This window comes from Otolemur garnettii, unplaced genomic scaffold (genome assembly GCF_000181295.1).
Source record: "Otolemur garnettii isolate 467f Iridium unplaced genomic scaffold, OtoGar3 scaffold00042, whole genome shotgun sequence".
NCBI lineage: Eukaryota > Metazoa > Chordata > Mammalia > Primates > Galagidae > Otolemur > Otolemur garnettii.
The window spans coordinates 13,388,476-13,413,936 of NW_003852437.1; the positions used below are offsets into that span (position 1 = coordinate 13,388,476).

The 25,461-nt window shown below is 43.7% G+C and overlaps 1 protein-coding gene across 1 annotated transcript in view; it reads left to right on the forward strand.

Moving 5' to 3' along the window:
• The first annotated feature begins 6,827 nt into the window (after window positions 1-6,827).
• SLC2A12 (solute carrier family 2 member 12) overlaps window positions 6,828-25,461 on the forward strand; it is a 57,732-nt gene continuing 39,098 nt past the window's right edge. The window contains 1 exon segment of the mRNA XM_003790314.3: window positions 6,828-7,101. Coding sequence (XP_003790362.1) covers window positions 6,987-7,101 — 115 coding nt within the window. The 5' untranslated portion in view covers window positions 6,828-6,986.

The following is a 25,461-nucleotide window of genomic DNA, read 5'->3' on the forward strand; positions in this document are numbered from 1 at the left end:
CAGAGAGAGGAATTCCTTAAACAGAAAGAGTCTGCAGATGCTGGGCAGCCTAGAAGAAAGAGAAAAGTCCATGATACGCTCAAAGATACCCACTAGTGTTAAAATTCAACAAGCCCATCTTAAGCTGAGTGTGATGCTTCACATTTCAGTAAGCCTTCTGCTCCTAAATTTCCTCGAGTTATTCAGATCATTTAAATTTGGAAAACCGTCATTTTCTATGCAACGCCCTCCTAATTAACTAGCAAATACGAAGAGACATGTAACAAAAGGGGATCAGAGAGAAGAGACATTCATCTTCCTCCACAAAACGTGGCTTGGGAAGTGGGTGGGGTTGGAGGTGGTTAAAAAAAAAGGGGGGGAATCAGAGCTCCCACGCCAATAGCTGCTGCCTATTATCATGTATGATTAAGTTAACTTGTTTCTGAATTCATAGCATTAAAGCAAAGTTAATCACAAGGAAAAGGTTAATCATTGAACAGCTTTTTGTGGACACCCTCCATCCAAGGAGCATGGGAACAATACTGAGGGAAATTTTTTTTTGGACATAGAGCCTTAAGCTGTCCCCCTGGGTAGAGTGCCATGGCATTACAGCTCACAGCAACCTCCAACTCCTGGGCTCAAGCAAGTCTCCTGCCTCCGCCTCCCAAGTAGCTGGGACTACAGGCGCCCACCACGATGCTCAGCTATTTTTTGGTTGCAGCCGTCATTGTTGTTTGGTGGGCCTGGGCTGGATTCGAACCCACCTCAGGTGTATGTGGCTGGAGCCTTAGCCACTTGAGCCACAGGGAGATTTTAAAAGTTGAAATAATTTACTTGGCTACTCGGAAGGCTGAGGCAACAGAATCACCTAAGCTCAAGAGCTGGAGGTTGCTATGAGCTGTGATGCCGTAGCACTCTACCAAGGTGACAGAGTGAGACCTGTCTCTAAAAAAAAATAATAATAATAATTTACTTGGAGATATAGCTAATCAAAAGGAGATGCATGCTCATTCTATGTAGCTAAGCAGTAAAAAACAGAAATAAAACAAACTGATAGACAAGACATTGCTGTGACTTAAAGGGAGATTATAATTATAATTAGTTGCTCCCCCTTTAATTGCCCAAACACAACTTGTACAAATTAGAAAAAGTTGCCCCTTCATCAAGATGTTTTTATTGTCATGTTCTGGAAAATTCGCTTTATGAATAAGCAATCCTTTGCTGTCTGTAAATGAGAGGGGCCCACTTAGAGTTGTGCAACGTGCAAATTGCACTATAGTATATGGCAGCCCTAACTATGCAGTAGTTTTCCTCAGATTTATATTTATTATATACACAACATTATTACACCATTAAGAAAATATATATATATTTTGAGACAGAGTCTCACTAGGTCATCCTTGGTACAGTGCTATGGTGTCACAGCTCACAGCAACTTCCAACTCTTGGGCTTAAGCCATTTTCTTGTCTCAGCCTCCCAAGTCGCTGGGACTACAGGCGCCCACCACAACCCTTGGCTATTTTTTTCTTTTTTGCAGTTTTTGGCCGGGGCCAGGTTTGTATCTGCCACTTCCAGTATACGGGGCTGGCGCCCTACTCCTTTGAGCCACAGGCGCCACCCCCCTGGCTATTTTTTTGTTGCAGTTGTCATTGTTGTCTAGCAGGCCCAGGCCAGGTTCAAACCTGACTGCCTTGGTATATGTGGCCAGCACCCTAACCACCGAGTACGGGCACTGAGCCAAGAAAACAATTTTTCAGAAAGTACTTTTTACTCAATTTGTCACCTCAACATATCAGTTATTTTCAATTTTTCCAAATTCCTTTCTCGTCTCAACCAATATGCACATATATTTTTTAAAAGTATTGTGATGATAATGAATATGTAACTTCCTACTCTGATTTTCCCACTTAATACTTTTTTTGCATTACCATCTTGTCTTTTTTAAAATGATATATTAGGCTCAGCACCTGTGGCTCAAGTGGCTAAGGCACCAGTCACATACACCTAAGGTGGCGGGTTAGAATCCAGCCTGGGCCCGCCAAACAACAATGATGGCTGTAACCAAAAAAAAAAAAAAAAAAATAGGCCGGCATTGTGGCAGGCGCCTATGGTCCCAGCTACTTGGGAGGCGGAGGCAGGAGACTCACTTGAGCCCAGGAGTTGGAGGTTGCTGTGAGCTGTGATGTCACAGCACTCTATCCAGGGGAATAGCTTGAGGCTCTGTCTCAAAAAAAAAAAAGGATTTATTACATATTGTATCAAGTGAACATACCATAGTAAGTTTAACCTTATTTTGTAATTTGAGAAAATTTAATCAACATGTTATGGTGGATAATATTCTCTACATTAAGGGAAAAGGTTAGCTTTAAAACTTTCAGAAAGATGGCTAGGTGCCCATAGCTCTGTGGTTAGGGCACTGGCCACATGCACCAAGGGTAGTGGGTTCGAACACGACCCAGGCCTGTTAAAACAGAAAAAAGAAAAAAAAAAAGGAAAACTTTCAGGAAGAGAAGTTGTTCATATGCTAGAAACAGGTGAAATAATAAATATTCTTCCAAACAGTCATACCAGGATTATTGTTTTATTGGAATATGGCTAATAAAGAGCTGAATTTGCATCTGGAATTTTTTTTGTTTGTCTAAAGATTATATTTCTCCATTTGTATTTACACTGCAGAATAAAACCTCTGGAGGAGCATTCCACATCAACCTGATGCAATCAAGTGTACTGCAGAGAAGCAGTGGGGTGTAGTGGAAAGCATGTGGGCTTTGGAATCAAAGAGACTTGGACTGCTGTGCTTTGAAATGTTGTGTTCCACAAAGATATGCACAAAAGTACTCTTAAGTTTTATTTAGCCAAAAGATCAAAACATCCTGGATGTCCATCAGTAGGAAAACAGATACATAAATTGTGGTACATTTACCCATGGGACAATAGTCAGCAATAAACAGAATGAACTGCTAATACATACAAAAACAGGTGAATCTCAAAACTAGACTCAGTGATAGAAGCTGTACACAGAGTACAGACTCTAGGGCTCCACTCTCTAAGCAGGTGTCCTCAAACTACGGCCCACGGGCCACGTGGCTCACTGAGGACATTTATCCAGCCCACTGGGTGTTTTTGCCGCCACTGCCTGTCCTGCTTAGCAGCTGATTCATGTCTGGCCCTCCAATGGTCTGAGGGACAGTGAACTGGCCCCCTGTTTAAAAAGTTTGAGGACCCCTGCTAAAAAGACTTAGAACAACAAAGTAATCTATCTGGGAAAATACCAGAACATTGGTTTCTTCTGGAGGTTAGGGTGGGAAGTTAGAAGAGAAATTTACTCAGAAGGAACTTTTGGGGGTGATGGTTATGTACAGTAACATAGGGGTTTGGTCTGTCCATGCGTATGAATTTTTCTGTACACATCTAATGGTACCTTTAGAATTTGTGGACTGTAAAATCTGCCTCCAAGGGAAAAAAAAAAGAACCTAAACAGGTATTGAACTGTAGTCAATGATATGTATGCTGGAGTATTTCAACTTACTTAGAGAAATACATAACAACTAACGCAGATCAGTGGATGGATAGAGGGACTGGGGTATAGACAGATGAACAGACAAGCATCATGAAATGTTGATTGTGGAATCTAGGTTTTTCTGTGTGATTCAAAATTTTCATAATACAATATTGGAAATGATCTGGGATAGGTTGCACAAACTTCTTGGTTTCCATTTCTGCAAAATGAAGGCAATAGTATTTACTTTAGAAAGTTGTGAGTTTTGAAGAAAAATTGCCATGAAAATCAGCCTGTTTTAAGGCAGATGTTCCCCTGCCTTGGGGTGCTGGTCATCTTCCCTTTCATCCCCTCTTCCTGCTTTGTTAGTTTATAAGCCATGACTGGCAGCATTGCCTATGAGCGGTGGTCTAACATGGTACGTAGCGAAATTATTTGTGTTATGAAGAATGGACTATCTGTTGTCTGCCGAAGATACATTCCTTGAGTGGAGGAACAGTTAACAATAATGGTAGTGGCTCCAACTTCAAGGGGAAAGGACAGTTTGTCATGATATTTGCTTTAAAGGGATTCACAGAAAGCCCAGGAAGGACAGAATATTATAGGCCATCAAAAAATCACAGGGGTTTTTGATATTGAAAAATGAAATAATTATTTAGCTCAGTAAAAGGTTAACATATGAGGCCTCGTTTATTTCACAAATATCGTCTACTGCATTTCTGGTATTGTGCTCTGGAGCATGGACAGATATGCCAGACAGACATAGGAGCGAGCCCTCTTGGAGTGTATGTTCCAGTAAGGCCAAAGTTTATTGGATTTATAGGGCTGAGTCTGTTATCCAGAAAATATTTACCGAGTATTAACTTGGAATCTCATAGTAATCCAAATAAACAGGGTCCACATTCTCGCCGGCCTTATAATCTATCAGAAAAGGCAGATTTAATCACATGACTGCATGTAATTAGAGTAAATATATTCTAAGTGTGCAAAACACTGGGAAGGATAAGTACAGGGTTCTCACTGCAACTGGGACAGACGGAATATCCCCCACTAGCTGGGTGAAAAGAATTTCCCCTGCCCTAAACTTTTCTCTGAGTTGAGAGAATGCAGTGAACACAGGCAGAGCTTGAGATAGCCAGTGGCCCATGTCAGGTCAACAATGGAACAAACAGCAGAATCAGGTGGCAGGGGGCAAAGTGGCCAGTCGCATTGTTTGCTTATTGTTTTTGACTTCTGGTTGGTTTACTATGCCTATGGAACTCTGGCCATTCAGCCACAGAAAGCAGAGTGAGAAGTGTTGAATTGCTTTTAACCACAGCAAAGCATTCTGGAATCAGGTTTGCCTTCTGCCTAGTCAAATGCTATCACAATCATCCTAACACTCCCATGGTGTCAACAAGCTGCTAGAGACACGGATCCCAGGATCACAGAACCAAGCAGCTGACCCACTGCAAGAACATTTGTCCCATTGGTTCTAAGCAGAGAGAAGACAGAAGCCAAGAGAGTATGGAGAACTGATGAGAAATATGTGTGTTTCACGAATCAAAACTACTGCTTCTACAATCATAACGCACCCTGGGAAGAAATAAAATCAGTTTCCTAAATCATTATTGCATCTGACATTCTTTAGGGGGACAGACTCATCTGTGGGATTCTGAACTTCTCACCTTCTTAATCAGAAGGGGGCTGACTTGGTGCCTGTGGCTCAAGTGGCTAAGGCTCCAGCCACATACACCTAAGGTGGTGGGTTCGAATCCAGCCTGGGCCCGCCAAACAACAATGATAGCTGCAACCAAAAAAAATAGCCAGGCGTTGTGGTAGGGGCCTGTGGTCCCAGCTACTTGGGAGGCTGAGGCAGGAGACTCGCTTGAGCCCAGGAGTTGGAGGTTGCTGTGAGCTGTGATACCACAGCACTCTACCTAGGGGGACAGCTTGAGGCTCTGTCTCAAAAAAAAAAAAAAAACAGAAAAAGGGGCTGAGCTATGCTTGGAGGAATTCCATTTTCCAGCACTATCAGCAGACATACAGCAGGTGCATAATAAATACTAGTGAATTATTATAGGGTTGTTTCCATTTGCTACCAAATTTCCTGGAGAGTAAGAAAAATATAGAAATACCCAATGATGAGGAAATATACAAATGATATGTTAATTTAGAGCTTTGTTATAATCCTGTCAAAATACTGAAAGTGAGCAGAGAAGGTTCAGCTTCTGCCTATACGAGCACAAATTCCCTTCACTGTTCAGAGGAATAACTAGAGCTAAAAGCCATATTTCACGGCATATTCTCAGGTCAGAAAAGGCTGACAGTCAAAGAAGCTCAGAAAATCAGAACAGGCAGGGAAGTTAGGACACAGAAGAACTCTGCCATTAGTCCTGGCTTCCTAATCCCAGGTCCATCACTGACTAGCTGTGAGACTTCAGGCAATTTGCCCAGCCTCCATTTCCTCTTCTGGAAAATTGGTACCTGCCTCATAAGTTCTTTCACAAGAATCATTTGAGTTAATGCCCTGAGCACCATTTCTGACACATAATACGCGCTCCATAAACGTTAATTGTTACTGAGTGATTTTCTAAGATGATCTCAATTTCCTCGACAAGGTTTTTCATTAAATATAATTTGCTAAATATATAACCGAAAGTAAAATGTTGTAATGCTGTAAGACATTGCATAAATATATTTAAAAATCAGGGGAAAACCCCTCCCTTTGATGTGTGATTCTATATGACCACAGCAACCCTATGATGGCCACGCAGTCTGGTCTCTGTATCGGGTGTAGCCTCCTCCCTCCTCCAAACATGCAACCTGACGGAAGATTCAGCGTTACCAGTTCTCTTAAAGACAACCATTCCTTGCAAAATGGATCACTTTGCCATAATCTACACATTGTGATTTTGTATATTCCCCATCTCAGGACTTGGAGAGAGAGTTGTAGCAGGTATTTACTTAGATCAAAATTAGGGTGAAACAAGAAAGATATTTTATGCTTTTGTAAGCTGGTAAATGCTATGACTCTTGGAATAACATGTCTTGGCAGAAATCGTTGCTCTCTCTTCAAGATTAACTGATAACTGTCTGTGAGTATTCCATCTCCACTCACAGCTTCCATTGAAATCTGCGTATTTCTTTTCTCTGCCTCTTGTCAAAGGTGCAGGAATACAAGATCTACCCTTCGCTAACAGCCAAACGCTACTTCTGAGCTCCCGTTCCCAAGTCTTTTAACCCCTTGCTCTCCAACTCCGCATCTAAAGGCAAAAACAATCCTCCGACACACGGCCCTCCCCCTGGCTGTGATAGGCTGCTGGGAATAGCAACAGCCTGTGTCACCGAAAAGGGCAAAGCCTTCGGAAATAGAAACAAAGTTGGTCACAAATCACATTGGCTTTGCCCGAAGTTTTTCCCCCACTCTTCTCTAAAATGCTGTCATGGGGAAAGTGACCGCTCTTGTCGACGGGGGAGGTCGGGGTGATTTGCTGAAGAGGTAGAAGCTGTAACTTCTACGTGACCATGGTACCTGTTGAAAATACCGAGGGCCCCAATCTGCTGAACCAGAAGGGGACAGCGGAGGGGGAGAAGGGCATCTACCCAGCCAGCGACCGCCGGCATCCTCCCTGCGCAAGAGGTAAAGTGAGATCGCGGGGCTCGAGTGACCCACTAGGGGAGCACGCTGTACTCGTGTCTCCGTCGGGGTGCGTGTGTGTGTGTGTGTGTGTGTGTGTGCCCGCGCGCGTGCGCATGTGAGCGCTCTGGATGCGTGCACAGAAGGGGACAGCGTCTGGTAGGACGTGGAGTGCCTCAGAGCTGTAGTATTGTGAAGATTGGCGTCTTACTGGGACCTTCTGTGCTAAGAAATGTGAGCTGCATACCCACCACTGGTATGATGGGTCCTGTCCATTTAAGTGTTTACATAATGCAGTGTATGAATCTTTTTCATTTTGGAAAGGTTGACCAAGATTTTAAACACAGGCACACGAGCACACACACACACATTTTTATTTATTGTCACTAACAGATAATATGCAGCAAGTAGACTTTGTAACGACTGTTCTTTTAAATCAATACTTTGAGTGGGCTTCATAAAATTATTAGTTATGTAATCAATGGACACAACTTCCTTTTGAAATTCCCAGCACGTTTGTAATGAATTTGAGTGTTATTCAGAGCCTGAAACGCCTGCCTCACTGGCTCCTGCTTTCTTTAAAACAGGCCTTTGAAACTGAGGTTTATTGAATACTTTTTCCTTCCGGACGTGCAATTTGGAAAAGTTTTCATTCATTTCAGTTATCTTTGCTAAGTCAAAGGCTTGTCTACAGTTCCTGAAAACACACTGCAGGAGTTTTGCTGCTTCTTCCTGTTCATTTAGCTTGTTCTCAAAGGAATAGAAACTAAGGGGTATGAAAGGGCATGAAACACAAGTAGTCCCCTCCTTCCTATGCCTGTCCTCAGCGCTGCTCCTCCTAACCAGGCGCTACATTCCCAAGCCTAATACTGGAATTTCACGAGAAACCTAACACAACATCTTGCAAAGGCTTTGACCTTCCCCCTGGAACTGACCTTGCAACGAACCCACGACCACTCACACCAGGGCACGGAGCAGACCCTTCTCAGAAGGAGAAATGACCTCTACCTTCTCTGTCTTGCACCAGACTTCTCTTGCCTTATCAGCAAGAATGACTATCTGGGGCCATCTTTCAATATGGCCGGCCCTATTTCACGCAGAACTGCCCATATCCCTAAGGGCTCGCCTCCTTGCTGGCTCACCTGTTCTTTATCAGCAGGCAAGGGAAACTTGTATTTGGGATAAAGGGGAAAAATCTGGGAAGTTCTTCTTTCCCAATTGCTGGGAAAGTGACCGGCATGGTAGATTGTAAAGCAAACTGAGATGGGGACGACAACAGAAGAGTTAACTAACTAGACACTGTGATAATGTCACAAAGAAGGTGAAACTATCCAGGAAGGGCCTTTGCAGTAACCATTGGAAATTGATGATTACATTTTGATATGGCCCCCCCCAAACACGAAACACTCTTAATAGCTTATACTGCACAAGGTCACAATTATCCTGAAGGACGGCAAGGTGTACTAGTGTGTGTTTACAAAAGTTGAAGACATGCACAAAATGCAACTTCAAGTGCCACTGTTTATGTCATTGTAAAGACATGAGAAATGAATAAGTAACATAAATTATTTTTCAAATTTAATTTTGAACAAATCTTTATTATTATATAGAAGAGGAAGCCTAAATGTTTCCCGAGCAGCTCAGAGAATAACTTTGATTTGTGCTACATATAGTGTGCATTTAAATGAAAGCAAGCCTTTTATTATTACTTTCATAAATTTGTCTAACTTGTTTTAAATATCCCTTGGCATCCAAAAGCAATTATACATATCTATGTATAAATGCAAGCATAATGTAGATTGCTTGGTTTTGACAAGTACTTAAGCTCCCCATTCATTAATATTGGCGTTGTATTTTAGAATGGTCTAGGAAGATGTTGAGGTTTAATAAAATATTTGTTAAATGTTCCTTTTGGCTTTTTTATACTTTAAACTACCATAGTTGTATTCATCCAGGAAATTCCGAGTATTTAAAATAATGCTCAATAGTTATCACAATATTTCTGCATTTGAAGGTAGCAAGCTTTTTTCTATATTCTTAGATGGAAAAGTCAAAATACAAAGAGGAATGAGTTATGTAACCCAGGACAAGTTAATTAAATCATGTGAGATACTGAAAAACAAAACAAAACAAAACCCCTAAGCTCCATGATTGAACTCCCTTAATGCTATTGTGCACAATGAAAATTTTTGGCAGGTCTTTCTTGGCTAACCCCTCTTTAACTGAAAAGAATCTTTTATTCCAACCGCTAGAAGCTAATGAACTTAATTCATTTTCTATAAGCTATGACTCAAAGTGAGTACATTTTTAGTAAATTTTTTAAGTGTTCATGGATACGTTCTAATTGACCTTATAGGGCAGGGTTGAACTCAATTGGAAATCCTGGTGCCTAGAGCTGATAACAGATGTAGGTGAAATAAGAAGCTAGACTGGGGGAGTATCTCACACAGGGGAACTTGAGTTCAGAAAATGTATGGCTGGCCCAAGTTCACAGGGAAGCAAGTATAGAACTGATCTCAGAGGCCTGATGCTTGCTTCTTTATTCTCAGCTCCTTGGCTTTTTTATTTCATGAACTGAACGATTAATTTTCTAGGGAGAGAGTTCTCTTCCATCTCCCTTTCCTCCCAACCAGCATTGCTTTTTCCTCTCCCATTTGCCAAAAAGGTCAGAAACCAAGAACAATATTGACCGTGTGTGTGTAGACTCTCAGCCCTGCAAACAATGGCCTGGGACCCAGAATGTGAAGAACAGACTCAGACCCAGCCAAGAGGACTGTACTTCATGCCCCCTGAGGATGCCACGGTCTGGGATTTAAGAGATACATTCTTCTGCTAGTAAGATGAACCCTCTATGGCAGTTATTGTGAAACATTGTTAAAGCTGTGAGCTCCTTTTTACAGCCAGAAGCTGAGCAGGTGCTTACTATGTAAGTCTTCAGTATACTTCTATTGACTGTCATTCTCCCAGGCTGAGCCTAATCTGGGCCCCTAGCTTTCAGTCAGGCCGGGCTTCCTCCAGCTTCCTTGAACAGCCTGAAGGGAAGTTTGCTTGGAAGGGAAAAGGAGGAGAATTGTGGGAACAAACTAATCTCCAGGGAAGAGAAAGTCAGGCAACCAGCTTGGCCCGAGGACAGAGCTTTGGCTGTGAGAAGAGAGATTCTAACAACAGGCCAGCTACCTTGTGCAGGCCCAGGCCCAGGCCCAGGCCCAGGGCCAGGGCCTCCTATTTTGGGAGCTAGGCCATTTCCACTCTTCCACACTTTTTGTTTGTTAAAAAATCAAGTGTCAAAACTTGTGATGCTTGTGCTTTAAAATCACATGTATTTAACAAATTGAGGGCAGATAGCAATAGCTACAAGTTATTATGTTATAGCAAGTATTCCCAAGGAAGTGATAGGATTTATAGACATTTTAATTTATGAAGGACGTGGGCTCTTTTGTCTAGTCATAGGCCAAATTTAAAGATAAACATCTCCCCTTTCAGTCTAGTCAACGTCTCTCTATGGCTGTACATTTAAACTCGCTTAGAAATCACATCAAAAGTCTACATTTGGGGCTTCCCGGATTACAAATGGCTCCTCTGGGATCTGTCAAGAAGCAAGAAGGTTCTCCAGGGGCGGCCAACCTGCAGCCTGTGGCAGGCTGGTTATTTGGGGATTGTTTGGCTTATTCGTGGTATGCACAGACTTTTTTTTTTTTTTTTTTTGGCTCATCAGCTTTTGTTAGTGCTTTTGTATTTAATGCATGGCCCAAGGCAACTATTATTCTTCCAATTTGAGGCACAGAGAAAAAAAAACATGCAATAAACATGGTGGGAACGGTGTCGCCATAAACTTTAGGTGTGCTGGTCACACACATAGCACTGCTCTTGTTCATCTCTAGGGACATGTCACCCAGAGAGGGCAAGGAGTTTACCACTTGGGACAGACTCTCTCCTGAGCATGGCAGCAACCACAAGCACACACAGGAGCCTGCCATGCTGAGGTCTGGATGAAGCCAGCTAGCCCTGGAGCGAGCCAAGCAGTGGGGCCCACCTGGGCAGGTTGAGATCAGCTGGCGTACACCAGCATGCCTGAACTGGTTCGCACAGCCATTCCAATAGGCCAGTGCCTCTGTCCCAGTTATTAAATAGTTTTGATATCGCCAGGTTGCCAGAAGTTGCTGAGGCAGCTGCCATCCCAGGAACATGCCTGGTGGCAGCAGATAGGACCCTAATGTGAGCCCACATGGCATAAAATTGTCTGTGTGTATAGATGTACTTTATTAAAATATATATACACTTTATTAAAAGGATTTGTTCCGTAAAACCTGGATTCAGTCAAAAGGCCACATGTGTCCCCAAGGCCACAGGTTCTCCACCCCTTGCATTTACCTTGTGAATTCTCAACAGGGAACTTTTCAGCAGTCTAGAGCTCACACCAGATGGTAGAAACAGAACCCACGGTATAGTGATTCTAAGGAAACTCAGATTGGCCCATGTATAGGAAAGATGAATCAGCCAATTTTAAAATCCAATTTTTAATCGCCAGATGCTTGGGAGATTTTGTTTTTCATTCAAGAATAGTTTGGTTTTGGATAATAGTTTCATAGACAGTATTATATCAAGGAAGAATTTGCGTGCGTACCTACCTTTTAACCTTGGGGTTAAAAAAGTTCTGAGAGGTCCCCGAGGCCCCCCATCAATGCACAATTAGCTTCTGGGTTTAAGAGTTGAAGCAGCTATTTACCCAGAGTGTATGAACAAGAACTGGTTTTTTAAGATTTTTAAGTTGAACAGACACATAGTTCCCTAGTTCCTTTTTTTTCTCATGACCAGTCTTCCCCATAAAGGTGAGTGATTGAACAAAATAACACAGTGAAACCCTCTTAAAAGACACCAAGTTATGGTGGTGAGAAAGGAAAAAGTTGGAATTGGCTTCTTCCCAAGAGGATCATTGACCAAATACCAAATGAAGATGATTTTTTATCCTTTCTCTTTTCAGAAGTACCAAGTCTCAGTTAAAGTCACAGAACCCAAAACTCTTTCAAAATACTTCCCAGCTTAAACTGAATCAAATATTATTGCTAGAATAAATCATAAATTCATATGTTTTTGTTTCTGTATTATTTAGTTTTCTTTTTGCTCATGGATAAAATTTTCCTTCCTATGTCACAGCTCACTAATTTATACATTTGCTAAATGGCTATGTCTCAGTAATATACTAATTATTATTATTATTACTTTTTTGCAGTTTTTGGCCGGGGCTGGGTTTGAACCCGCCACCTCTGGCATATGGAGCCGGTGCCTTACTCCTTTGAGCCACAGGCACTGCCCTATTATACTAATTTTTCTATATAATTTATACAGAAGTGATAGAAAGACTAAAATAATTCATCACATCAACCTAAATTGAGAAGCTTTTGTTATTTTTGAACAATGACTCATCTTGTACTCTTTTGCCAAAACTGGGAGAAAAATGCTGTCCTTTGTTTGACTTATATGACTATTTTTTTCTTAAGTAAACCAGGTGTAATTTAATTTTAAACTGTTAAATTGTGATTACTTTGGAAATAGTTGTTTCTCTGACAACTTATGACTCAGGGCGGTTCTGCAATGCCTGGCATCACTGGACTCTGGGGCTGGCACTATGGAGCTATTAGTGATGTCTATTGGTTTTTTATACAAAATGACTCACTCCTGAATCCACCTGCCTCCCCATTTTATGGAAGTTGGAGTTGGGAGCTATATGCAACGATAATTTTAAAACCTGCCTGCAGTGACATCTCAGCTCCAGGTATGCAAGGCTTTTTAGGACTGGGAGGTGAGGAATTGTAATTAGGATCAATTGGTATGGTGAGAAATCCTCCCCACACTAATGAGAAGCTTCATTTCCATCAGGAAATGAAGTTGTAGAACCCTCAAGGCAGAATCACCGGAAGAATTTTTCATGATGGAAGACCAATTATGTAGGTACCCACCAATTTTGAAAACAAAGGAATTCAAGAATTTATGAAAGGCACAGTTGTTATGCTAGAAACAAGATATTATTTTATTTCTGTTGCTATCAATAAGCGACTGTTTCAACGTTTTTAGCACTGTATTATGAAGATTTTATCTCATAGGTTCAGATGAAATGAACCTCTGTTGAATGATTATTGTGGGCCAAGGGCTTCTGTTACTATTATTATCCCCTTCTTATCTTGACAACAACCCCAGGAGGTAATATTATCCTTAGTTCACAGATAAGGAAACTGAGGCTAAGAGAATAGCTAACATTTACCAGACACATTCCTGTCTCATTTATTCTCAGAACTCCCCAGAATAAGTAATCTGTTCATACTATTTTCTTAACCTTCCCAGTGAGGACACAGAGGAACAGAAATGTTAAAGTCTAGCTGGGGACTAATCAGGCACTCGGATTTCAGACTGTCCCTTTGCCTTCAAGCCCAGGTTCCTCCTGGAGAGAAGGAGGAACTTGCCCTGGGTAGCATGGGGATCTGAACCTTGGCTTCCCCAATCCAGCCCCGGGTTGTCCTCCTGACCAACAATACCAGCCAGCCTTGATGCCTATATTTCCTGATCTGTCTCATCCATGAATTTAGGTACCAGTTAAACTTGTTTCAGAGCTTGGTTGTATTCTATTTTAGCTAGTTTCCTAATTTTTCATATAACACGAACCATGTCTTTTTCTGTAAGACTATAAGTCCCTGTGTAAAATATATATTCTGGTACCTATTAGAGCTCTGAGCTGACTGACCGTACTTGAAAAGTGCTGTGCAATTCAGAATAGGTAGGAATTATGCCTTTTCTCTGTATTTCCAGCCTATATATGGGGGGTCATGCATGTACTGGTGGCACAAGTGCCATCACCATCTCATGCTATCAAATTCAGGTGTAAACTGGGAAATATCTCAACACAGTGCTCACAAGAACACCAAGGCGGATTGCACTGACCATCCAAAGGAACTCTGTCTGCCAGCCAGTGCTGGCGCATTGCACATGCTTAATTTATAGATGAGTAAAGGAGGGAAGAAGTGTTTGTTGAACTGAACTAAAGAGCATTTTTTTTTTCCTCTTTAGAGACCAGGCCTTTCTTTGTAGCCTAGGATGGAGTGCAGTGGTATGATTATAGCTCACTGCAGCCTCCAACTCCTGGGCTCACAGGTTTCTCCTGCCTCAGCCTCCTGAGTAACTAAGACTACAGGCATGTGCTATCTACCAGGCCTGGCTAATGTTTCAATTTTTTTAGAGATAAGGTCTTACTATGTTGCCCAGGCTATCTACCAGGCCTGGCTAATTTAAAAAAATTTTTTTAAAGATAGGGTCTTACCATGTTGCCTGGGCTGGTCTCAAACTCCTGGCCTCAAGTGATCCTTCTGCCTTGGCCTCCCAAAGTGCTGGGTTTACAGGCGTGAGGCACCGCACTCAGCCCAAAAAGCATTTTAATTCTGCAAATGTGTATGAGCAGCTACAGTATGAATGGCATGGTATTGGATGCTTCAGGGTTATTCTTCTCTGTGGGCTTTATCAATTCATCAGAAAGATTAGAATCTAAGAACTACAAAATAATCATACAGCAAATATGGAATATTTACTAGGAAGCCGATGTGGTGGTAGGTTCTGGGGTCCATTGGTAAGCAAGCTGCATCCGTGCAGTGAAGATGCTTGGTACCAAGTAGGGGAGAGAGGCCGGGATCAGGAATCCTCTGATGGAGGAGGTGGTGAGATATGTGATACCACAGTGGTGCATGGGGCAAAGCTCAGCCAGTTCTTGAAGACTCCTGGAAGACAGACTGACTAAGTTGAGTCAGGAAGGTACAAATGAGGCCAGTAGTTTTACAGAGCTTCGTAAGCAGAGAAAATAGCTTATCCACACCCCTGGAGACGAGAGAATGGCACACTCAGGGAACTTCCAGCATTACAGAATGACGGGAGTGCAGAGTTCAAGGCAGAGGGAGAGGGTGACAAAGGAATCTGAAGCTGTGCCCAGGGACACGTCCTTAGCCCTCTGTGAGTGAGGTACTATGAAAGCAGGAATTCTGGGGGAGTAGCACATATTAGTTTGGGGAAATCAAGGAAGTTCCTGAAAGCAAAGGTAGCAGTGCTTGAATTAAGGAGCTTTAGAAAAAACCACTTGTAAGTCTTTAAATTCTCCACCTTTATGGAGGCACTGTTCTTTTAATATTAAAATAGCAATAGCTCCTGGCCAACCCGGAAGCTCATGCCTGTAATCCCAGCAGAGGTGGGTGGATTGCTTGTGCTCAGGAGTTGGAGACCAGCCTGAGCAAGAGCAGACCCTGTTCTATTGAAAATACAAAAACTAGCTGGGTCTGGCCACGGGCACCTGTAGTCCCAGCTACTTGGGAGTCTGAGGCAAGAGGATTGCTTAAGCCCGAGAGTTTGAAGTTGCTGTAAGCTATGATGATGCCAGGGCACGCTACCCAGGGTGACAGGGTGACACTCTGTCTCCAAAAAAACCCCAAACACCTCACAGCTACAAGAGAGACTCTACCTAACAAATGCAAACACTGTAACCTGGTTGTTTGTACCCTCCTCTTAACCTGAAATTAAAGACAGACAAGGAATAGCTCCAGCCCCCGTGCAGATAACGCCCCACCTCCTGGGTCCCTGCGCCTCCTCCATCTCAAACACACAGCCTGCACCTTGGGAGGCTGCGATTCTTCCCATCACTTCCTAACCAGCTTCCTCTTTTCCCTGGATTCTTGCCCTTCACTTCTAGCAACTGATCTTTCCTCTTATCCCTGTTCCAGTCCATCCCTAGCTGACAGTCCTTTTCCCATCGTCTCCACAAATCCCAGTCATATAAGCTCTTTCTAGATTTTTACTGAGGAATTGAAGATGGCTAGCTATCCTGCCGCGGAATGCTAGGTAGGTCCATTCTTAAAATTCTCTTGTTAAATCCACCCTAAGGATAGTTCTTACAAGTCAACTTTTCTAAAATCTGCGGGCCTCTTGCCAGATTTCCCCCTTGGCTTTTCTCTTCATTCACACCCCCTACAACTTGACAACTTGTCTTGACTATTTTTTTACATTTCTCCTACTTCTGGGCTCTCTCCACCTCTTCCTCTCTCTTTCTTTCTCTCTCTCTGTCTCCATCAGAATTCTCCCTTTATATTAGATAAAGCACTTCAGACTTTTCTCCCTCCCTCTCTGTCTCCCCCACAGTCCGTCTGTCCGTTATTACTATGCACTGTGAGTTTCCCCCTTAACACCCAGGTGGCCCTTCAGGTATTAATTCTGGAAAATAAAGCGCTCTGTCTAAAAGGACCTCCAGCCACAGCCTTTACAATATTATTGTTTCGTTTCCTCATGTAAAGAATTTAAAAAGCACTGTGGGTGCTTGGGTGTGGTGGCTCATACCTAAAATCCTGGCATTCTGGGAGGCCGAGGAGGGAGGATTGCTTGAACTCAGTAGTTCAAGAGAGACCAGCCTGAGCAAAGCGAGAGACCCTGTCTCTACTAAAAATAGAAAAATCAGACGGATGTCATAGCATGTACCTGGAGTCCCAGCTGCTTGGGGGGCTGAGGCCAGAGGATCACTTGAGCTCAGGAGTATGAGGTTGCAGGGAGCTGCTGCATTCTACCCAGGGTAGAATAATACTCTGTCTTATTAAAAAAAAAATTAAAAACAAACAAACAAAACCCTAAAAACTAAAAGAATAAAGAAAAGCACCATGGGTGATTTCAACCATTATTGGGGAGTATGTAGACTCCTTTCTAAATAAAAGAAATTTCAAATCCTCCCATAATAGTCTTCACGGTTTTATATTTGTTGATTGGAAAATATAGAATGACAGAAAGCTAGCGCATAGAATTTTTAAAAATTCCATCATATTTGTATACATTCAAAGTCTTGAAGTACAAATGTGTATATTTTTACCATTTTTCAACATTTAATAATCATCATTGAGATAGGGATCCTTTTACAGATGTCAGTTTTTGAATGTCCTCAGCTCAGCATGGCTCACACACCTTGAGACTCTTCCTCCTAGAAACAGTCTCTAGGCAAGAGGGCTTACTGATTTGTTATCCAGATTCACCTTCTCTTAACCATCTAGTAAAAATCCCCACAAAAGGGCGGCACCTGTGGCTCAGTGGATAGGGCACCGCCCCCATATACTGAGGTGGTGGGTTCGAACCTGGCCCCGGCCAAACTGCAACAACAAAAAAATAGCCGGGTGTTCTGGCGGGTACCTGTAGTCTCAGCTACTTGGGAGGCTGAGGCAAGGGAATCGCCTAAGCCCAGGAGTTGGAGGTTGCTGTGAGCTGTGATGCCACTGCACTCTACCAAGGGTGATAGAGTGAGACTCTATTTCCTAAAAAAAAAAAAAAAAAAAAAACTCCACGAATGGCTTGGTGCCTGTAGCTCAGTGGCTAGGGTGCCAGCCACATACACTGGAACTGGCAGGTTTAAATCCAACCCCGGGCCTGCCAAACAACAATGACAACTACAACCAAAAAACAGCTGGGCATTGTGGTGGGCGCCTGTGGTAGCTACTTGGGAGGCTGAGGCAAGAGAATCGCTTAAACCCAAGAGTTTGAGGTTTCTGTGAGCTATGACACAATGGCACTCTACCCAGGGTGACGGCTTGAGATTCTGTCTCAAAGAAAAAAAAGAAAGAAAGAAAACAAACTTATGAAAACATGGACAAAATCACAGCAGCAGTGAAAACTTGAAATATTTGCCAATGAGTTACGTGAGAGTAACTCATGGGAGTTCAGTGCTAAGACTGGGCAGAGAAATGCTTGATTCCCATAGACTCCTGCTGTACACCTGCATTGGACAGATGCAGGACTTTCACCCCACAGGCAAAGGAGAGATAGCTTCCAGACCCGGAGAGCATCTTTCTTGAGATTGGAAAGTTTTGCCCTACAGCCCAATTCTTCCCACCCCAACCTGTCATTGTCACTTCTTTCTGTATCTCACTTCAGGGGCTTCAATTTCCATGATTTCAGCAACTCTTGGCTGGACAAGAAAGACAGCAGCTCACTGCACACTGAAATATGAACTCAGTGTCAAGAAGGGACAAAAACCTAAAAGAGCCACCAGAGCAGTGCATTCTAGAAGCTGCAGTTTGGCATGTAATGTTTTTGACAAGCAAAGAACTACACAGACTCTTTTAAATAATCCAGAAATGATATTCCTTATTCATAATCAGGGAGCCGAAATGTAGATGGAAAAAAAAGAGTTCCTTTCTAAGTCCAAAGGGACCGCACCAGGAAAATCACTTCCAGATGTTCGAATTTTGGCTAGAGGCTGTGCACATCAGTGCATCTCTAGTTGCAACCTAAGAGGAGTTTCTATCTGCAACCTGGTGGCAGAGTAAGGTGTGTCGGACACCGAGTATGCATCAGCTATTCCAACTTCCTTCTGCAGTTTTTTTTTTTTTTTTAGCTGGGGCTGGATGTGAACCTGCTACCTCCGGCATATGGGGCCGGTGCCCTACTCCTTTGAGCTGCAGGCACCACCCTCCAACTCCCTTCTGATGATCTGCTTTTCCTACGAGGGTAACTCAAAGTTTCAGATACTCACTTACCAGTCTCTCTTGCCCCCAAGTTTGACCAGTGACCCACTAGTTCTGGTGAAGTGATATTAGAGGAAGTCTTTCAGGGTGCTTCTGGAAGTCCCTGCCCTGATAAATGGAGAGAAGATAAAGCCTTGTCCTCAGCCTTCTTCCATCGTTTCTAACCTGTGAATCTGGTTGGCAGCTGTAGCACACAGCTCCTTGCACAGACGATGACAAGCCAGGACACGATAAACAACCCTCTCAGGAGGGGAGGCTGGAAGATGGGTTGAATGTGAATCCTTGGGGAGATGAAACCCGACCTGGTCTTGTTAACTAAGCAATAAATGTCACTATGTTTTAAGCCCCTGTCTTTCAGAATTTGGGGTTCTTACAATCAAAAATATCACAACTGGTTTGGGGGCTAAGAGAAGGCGGCAAATCTATTAGCAAGTGTGTTTGAAATATAAAGGAAAAAGATGCATTTTAAGATTTCTTATTCTGGGAAACAGATTTTGGAAAGCATTCCTCTATAAGCTCATTATCATTTTTAAAGATGCAATCTGTCAAAAAATATATAAAACATTCGATGATAAGAGTAAACGCTGGTGAAGAACTGAGATGTAAAGAGGGCTATCCATGTAAGACTCGCAGAGAGTGGAACAGAGCAAAGGTGTATCCGCGGGATGGTAGGCTGAAATCTGTGATGTGGAAGATGAGGATAAGACGCTCCTGGAAGGTGCAGAGAAAACGGGCAAGAAGATGGACATGAAAGAGGAAATGAATGTATATGATTAACATGTAAATAATTATACCTAAATAAATAGGATAAAAAATACAAGAAATATTTTCTGAGCATAAGAGCTTAATAAGTAGCAGAAAAACTTAGAATACAGGCAATCCCTGAGTTACAGACATCCAACTTGACCTGCAGTTTGCACTTACGAACGGAGGCTATTCCAGGTAATAGGTAAATGGGCCTGTTCCAACTTACATACAAATTCAAGTTAAGAACAGACCTACAACACCTATTTCGTTCATAACCTAGGGACCCCCTGTAATAGGCAAACATACCTCCCGTTCCAACTCACGCACAAATTCAAGTTAAGAGCAAACCTTCAAAACCCATCTCGTTTATAACCCAGGACTCCCTGTAATAGGTAAATATACCCATTCCAAGTCACATACACATCTACAGAACCTATCTTGTTTGTAATCCGGGCACCGCCCTATAAATAAGCATCCAGACTTATCCTGGTGAAAGTTTTGAATTGAAGAAAGGAATAGGAAAAAATGAGAGGAAGGAAAGAAAGAAAAGAAAGAAAGTCACACATGGCATCAGGCAGAAAAAGTGAACAACGAAAACACAGGAACATACTAATAAGCCAGCTTTAAAAATGCCTCCGTCCTAAGATCTGCCCAGCCAACAGAAGAGGGCAAATATTAATTTGGGGAGAGTGTGCCTGTCAAAATGTTACAAAATCAAACCTGGGATTGAAAGGGAAGGAAAGCAAAGTTTCTTTTTTGTCCCCCATACAACAGCAGGTGTACAGGAAGGCTAAAGCTATTGGTCTGAGTTTCTTTATGAGATAAAGGGGGTTGGGGTGCGGGAGAGGGATGGCTACATAATTTCCAATATTTACCATCACAGGGTCCAAGGCCAACAGGCAGTGCCTTGGACCTTGGTGGTTAGCAACAGCACAGCTCAACTCTTCATAGGACGTGCCCTCTGGGGAGTCATACTAGGAGAGCCTTCTGGATAAGCCAGAGCATCTCCTTACCAGTGTGTCCGAGAGCCTCCCTGAGCATGACCCTCCATGATGCAGACACTCCAGCTCCCAAGGTGCTCCCAATCTGAGGCAGACGTAACCAGATAGAATCCAGGGAGCTATGAGGCAATGTATGTAATCAGACGTAACCAGAAACCAGATAGAATCCAGGGAGCTATGAGGCAATGTATGTACAGGCAAGAGAGAGCAGAGTGATTCTTGCTAATCCAGAGGGGGAGTCTGGGAAAGGTTGCCTAGAGTTGGGCATATCAGAGCTGATTCTCAAAAATGAATCTAGTTCCCCTGGGCTGTGACGGAAGGCAGAGGACCCTGCAGTGAGGGGGGACAGTGTGACGGGAAGCACAGGTCTGTAAAAGAGCATGGTAGTTTCTGGAAACAGCAAGTGGTGCAGATGGGTTGGGAAATTGGTCCCTGGAGAGCTCTGTGGAACCTGAAAACCTGGTCCACTGAGAAGGGGACTGCTAAACAGTGAGGCAGAACAGCTAGAGAACATTCCATGGGTGGGGCTGGGCTAAAGTTTAATGAAATATAAATACACGCATGAGAATAAAATGTCCCTACAGTGGTATTGTATTAACGGGCTAGTAATAGCGCTGTACGCATCAGGGAAATGTTAATAGCAGGCTATTCAAATACTTGACATTTATATGAACATGAGGTTCTCTGTGCTGACCATTATGTGACATTGCGTATTAACTGCAGCCCGGAGATCCAAGTGTGTTCACTAGGTCAGCAAACATTGATTCTTTGTCTTGTGCCCGAAGGCCAGATGTCAGAAGACTGAAAGGCGTGCAGCAGGGTTCTTGCCTTCAAGGGACTTTCAGTCTAATAGTGAAAGCACACAGGTCAATGAGTCCCTAAAATGCAACAGGGGATTTGAAGACTCGTATTCTGTGCCCAGGGCCTAGGTGTAGGGTAAGGGCGCAGACTGAAGGGTGGTCCCTGTTGGAGGTGGGTAGTAGTGGAGATGACTACAAAACACGGAAAAGTACTAATGAGCCAGTGTCGGGAGAGTGTGCCTGTCAGAACGTTACAGAATCAAACCTGGGACTGGAAAGAGAAAGAGAAAGAAAGCAAAGTTTCTTTTTTGTCCTCCACATAACAGCAGGTGTATAGGAAGGCCAAAGCTTCTGTTGGTCTGAGTTTCTTTATGAGATAAAGAGGGGATTGGGGTGCAGGAGAGGAATGGCTACCTAATTTCCCATATTTACCATCACAGGGGTCACCCCACACCATCCAAGGCCAACAGGCAGTGCCTGGGACCCTGGGGGTTAGCAACAGCACAGCCCGGCTCTCCACAGGATGTGCCCTTTGGGGAGTCATGCCAGGCATGAGGAGAGCCTCCGGGGTCAGCCAGAGCATCTCCTGACCTGTGTGCTTTCACTATCGGACTGAAAGTCCCTTGAAGGCAAGAACCCTGCTGCACGCCTTTCTGTCTTCTGACATCTGGCCTGTGGGCACAAGACAAAGAATCAATGTTTGCTGACCTAGCGAACACACTTGAATCTCCGGGCTGCCATTAATACGTAATGTCACGTAATGGTCAGCACAGAGAACTTCACATTCATATAAAGGTCAGTGAGTTGGGATTAAAGGCATTCAGGGAGAAAGCACAGAGAAGGGGTGGGCCACCCAGGCAAAGCTATTTGGGGGTAACTGCATGTTTTTCCTGAACAAACCATGAAGTAGGGGGTCTGTTAAATTTGTGATACATTCACAGTTGGTCAAGCTGTGTCATTCCCTGGCTGCCTGCCAGAAACACCCCATGTGTGTGTGTGTGTGTGTGCTCACTTTGCCCCCTGCTGTAAGATTCAGTCAGCCAGCAAGTGTTGATTGCGTGTCCTTTATGTACAAGTGCCACAATAGGCACACGGGGGAGAAAGCGGGCAGAAACTCACACATGGTGAGAAACGGAGTGTTTGGGGTTGCCTCCAGTTACAGCTGCGGTTTCATCTGACTCACTGGGAACGGCAGACAATGCGGCTATTGTTGTGGCCAGCACTGCGGTCGCCTAGCACCCTTGGTGCCCTGGCGCTGCTGAGGGTCTCGGCACCCATTTGCATAAAGCCATTTGATTGTGATCACAGCTTTGATAGGAACAGTTTCACTTTATTACCTTAGTAAAGAATCATCATTGCATGAAAAGTCAAACTGGAAATCTTCCTCCTGTGGCCATTTGTGTTCCAGCAAAGTGATTTGAGGTAGGAAAGTGTAATACCTCTCCTCACCCACTGTAAGTAAGGGTTGGAGCTCACACTCCTGTAACAAAAGACAGAGTAACAGGAAAAATATTACCGACTTGTGTAATCAAAGCTTGTTTGTTTTACAGAGGGGTTCTGCTATATAGCCCAGGCTGGTCTTGAACTTGGCCTCCAGCAATCCTCCCATCCCAAGTAGCTGAGATTACAGGCATAAGCCACTACACATGGCTAATTTTTTAAATTTCAGAATATTAGGGGGTATGCATTTTGCATTTACATACTTTGGGGTTTTTTTGTTGTTGTTGTTTGTTTGTTTTTCATACTTTGTTTTTGTACAGATTGAGTCAAACATGTAAGTGAGCTCTGTACCCAATGGTGTGAAGTTACTCAGGCCCTTCTCCTCCACCCCCCAGCTTGATTTTCACTGAGATTTGCTCCCATATGTGGACGTAGGTGTTAATCAACTCGTTCCAATTTGGTATTGAGTACATGTGCTTGCTTCACCAGTCTTTGATGTTTGACTTGGAAGAATGGTTTCCAGTTCCATCGAGGGTGTCACAAAAGATACTAGATTGTAATTTTTTTAATGTCTGAGTGGTGCTACACAAGGCCATGTTTTATTCATTCAGACAGCAGCGGGCACAGGGTTGTTCCCCCTTTTGCGATTGTGAATTGCGTTGCTGTAACCCGCAAGTGCAGGTGTCCTTTTTATAAAGTGATCTTTTCTCTTTGTGCACTTGAATGTAAGTTTTATGAGACATGGGAGGTTTCAGAAATGAAGACCTGAAGACCTGCGGGGAAATGTTTGTTTTTATGCTTAGCTTGATGAAAGATGGGCGTCCGTGTAGAAATGTGAGTGGAATGAAGGGTGTGAGCTCACGGTAGGAGACTGAAGGGGAAACCCAGCAAGGCCTGTCTGTTCAGGTCCCTCGGGGCCTTTCTGTGTAGAGCGTTCCTTCCTTCCTGGTATAGGGCAGGGACCTGGAGAATAAGGGTTTCCAAGGGAGAAGGGAGAGGGTAAGTAACCTTTCTAGGTTTATGGCCGACTTTGGGGCAGAGGAGTTCTAGTTTCTATGACCCACCTTGGGGAAGAGGAATTCTGGTTTCTACCATTTGGTTTGGGGAGGCAGAGGGTGAGAGACAGGAGGAGGAGAGAAGGTCAGAGAGCCCTGTCCCATGTCCACTTCAAGGTTCTCAGCACTCCAAGGCGCCATACTTTGAAGTATTGTGTTCTGAAGCTTGATAGCAGCAAGAAGGCACAGAGGACTGGGGTAACCAAACAGCCTGTGGGTAACACTTACAAATCTCCAGATATTTCCGCTGGAGTATCCATAAAAAGCTAAGAATTTCCTATGGCACTTGAACAAAATGGCTAGGTATGCCCAACGTCATTGTTATAGGCAGACTGTTTGAGTTTGGGGGTGGGTATGTTCTGAAAAAAACGCTCATCATGAATCCTGATCCTGCCCTCCCTGGGAGCACTGGCGGCTTTTCCTCAGGCCACCCAGCTGCCCCAGACACTCACATCCGTGTGTAGACAAATACAAATCGCACCTCCCTGCCATCGCTTCAAACTACATTCCAATCTCTGGTTTCCTGTTCACCGCCAGATTTCTTGGAAAAGTTTATCTCTGCTTTCTGGCATCCACTGGATAACATGGTGTCTGTCATCATCCTTAACAAAAACACGGCAGGGGAAAAACCACTCTTCACATTTCTCTTCATTGTTGCTCTACGGTCCTGGGAAAGTTTCTGACGATGACGGTCTAGGCTATCACAGAGCTGCAATCCTAGAAGCAGGAGCCGGCCTGAAATACTGAATTAGATCCACAGCCCCGCATGGGGAGCCGGAGGGTTAGAGGCAACTTCATCATCATAAACAACAGTGGTAAGGTGAGCGGGAATCTGGTTTGGGGCAGTACCCTCTCCGACAGGAGGGAGAAACAAAATTCAGACAACTGAGACCTCAGCTTAATTCAGCAGCATATAACCCCATGTCAGTAAGCCCCTATGTGGGACTAGGATCATAGAGCGCCCTAGTGCAAAATTTTAACTTTTTAAAGGCAGATTGCCTAGAGATAGATAGACAGACTAGAAACATGGAGAATGAGAAAGAGATTCATGTTGGAGGACTGCAGTGCCCCACCCCGGGCCACGGACGGGTACCAGTCCATGGCCTGTTAGGAACCGAGCTGCACGGCGGGAGATGAGCAGCCGACAGGTGAGGCAGCCGCTGGGGAAAGCTTCATCTGTCACAGCCGCTCCCCATCATCATGTCACCACCTGAGCTCCACCTCCTGTCACACCAGCAGAAGCATTAGATTGTTATGGGAGCCTGAACCCTACCGTACACTGCACATGGGAGGGATCTGGGTTGCACGCTCTGGATGAGAATGTAATGCCCACCACCCCCATCCTAGTCCATAGAAAAATTGCCTTCCATGAAACTGCTCTTTAATGCCCAAAAGGTTGGGGGCGACTATTGTAAGATATGAAATTTTAAGTGAAGGTTTTTTTTTTTTATCAACTCACATGGACATGATTTTATAATGTCTCTGAAGAATTAGACTCAATGCAGGGATCTGGAACCGGGGAGGGACGCTGAGTAACTGGGATGGCGTCCAGGCCCTCCACATAGTCGGTGTGCTATGAGAGTGGCTGACGGGACCAGAGGAATGATTGTTCCTGTTCTGTCCCCAGCCTAGAAAAAGCTGCCTTTGTGACATGCTTGCTTTTAAACCTGCCACCTCAGGCTCCTTCTAATGTAGGATAACAGAAGATCAAATGAGACTATTGTGTCTCCAAGAGTCTTCTTGTAGGGAAACAGCATTTTCCATCTTATGAAAAGAGAAACAAGGAAGGGGAAAG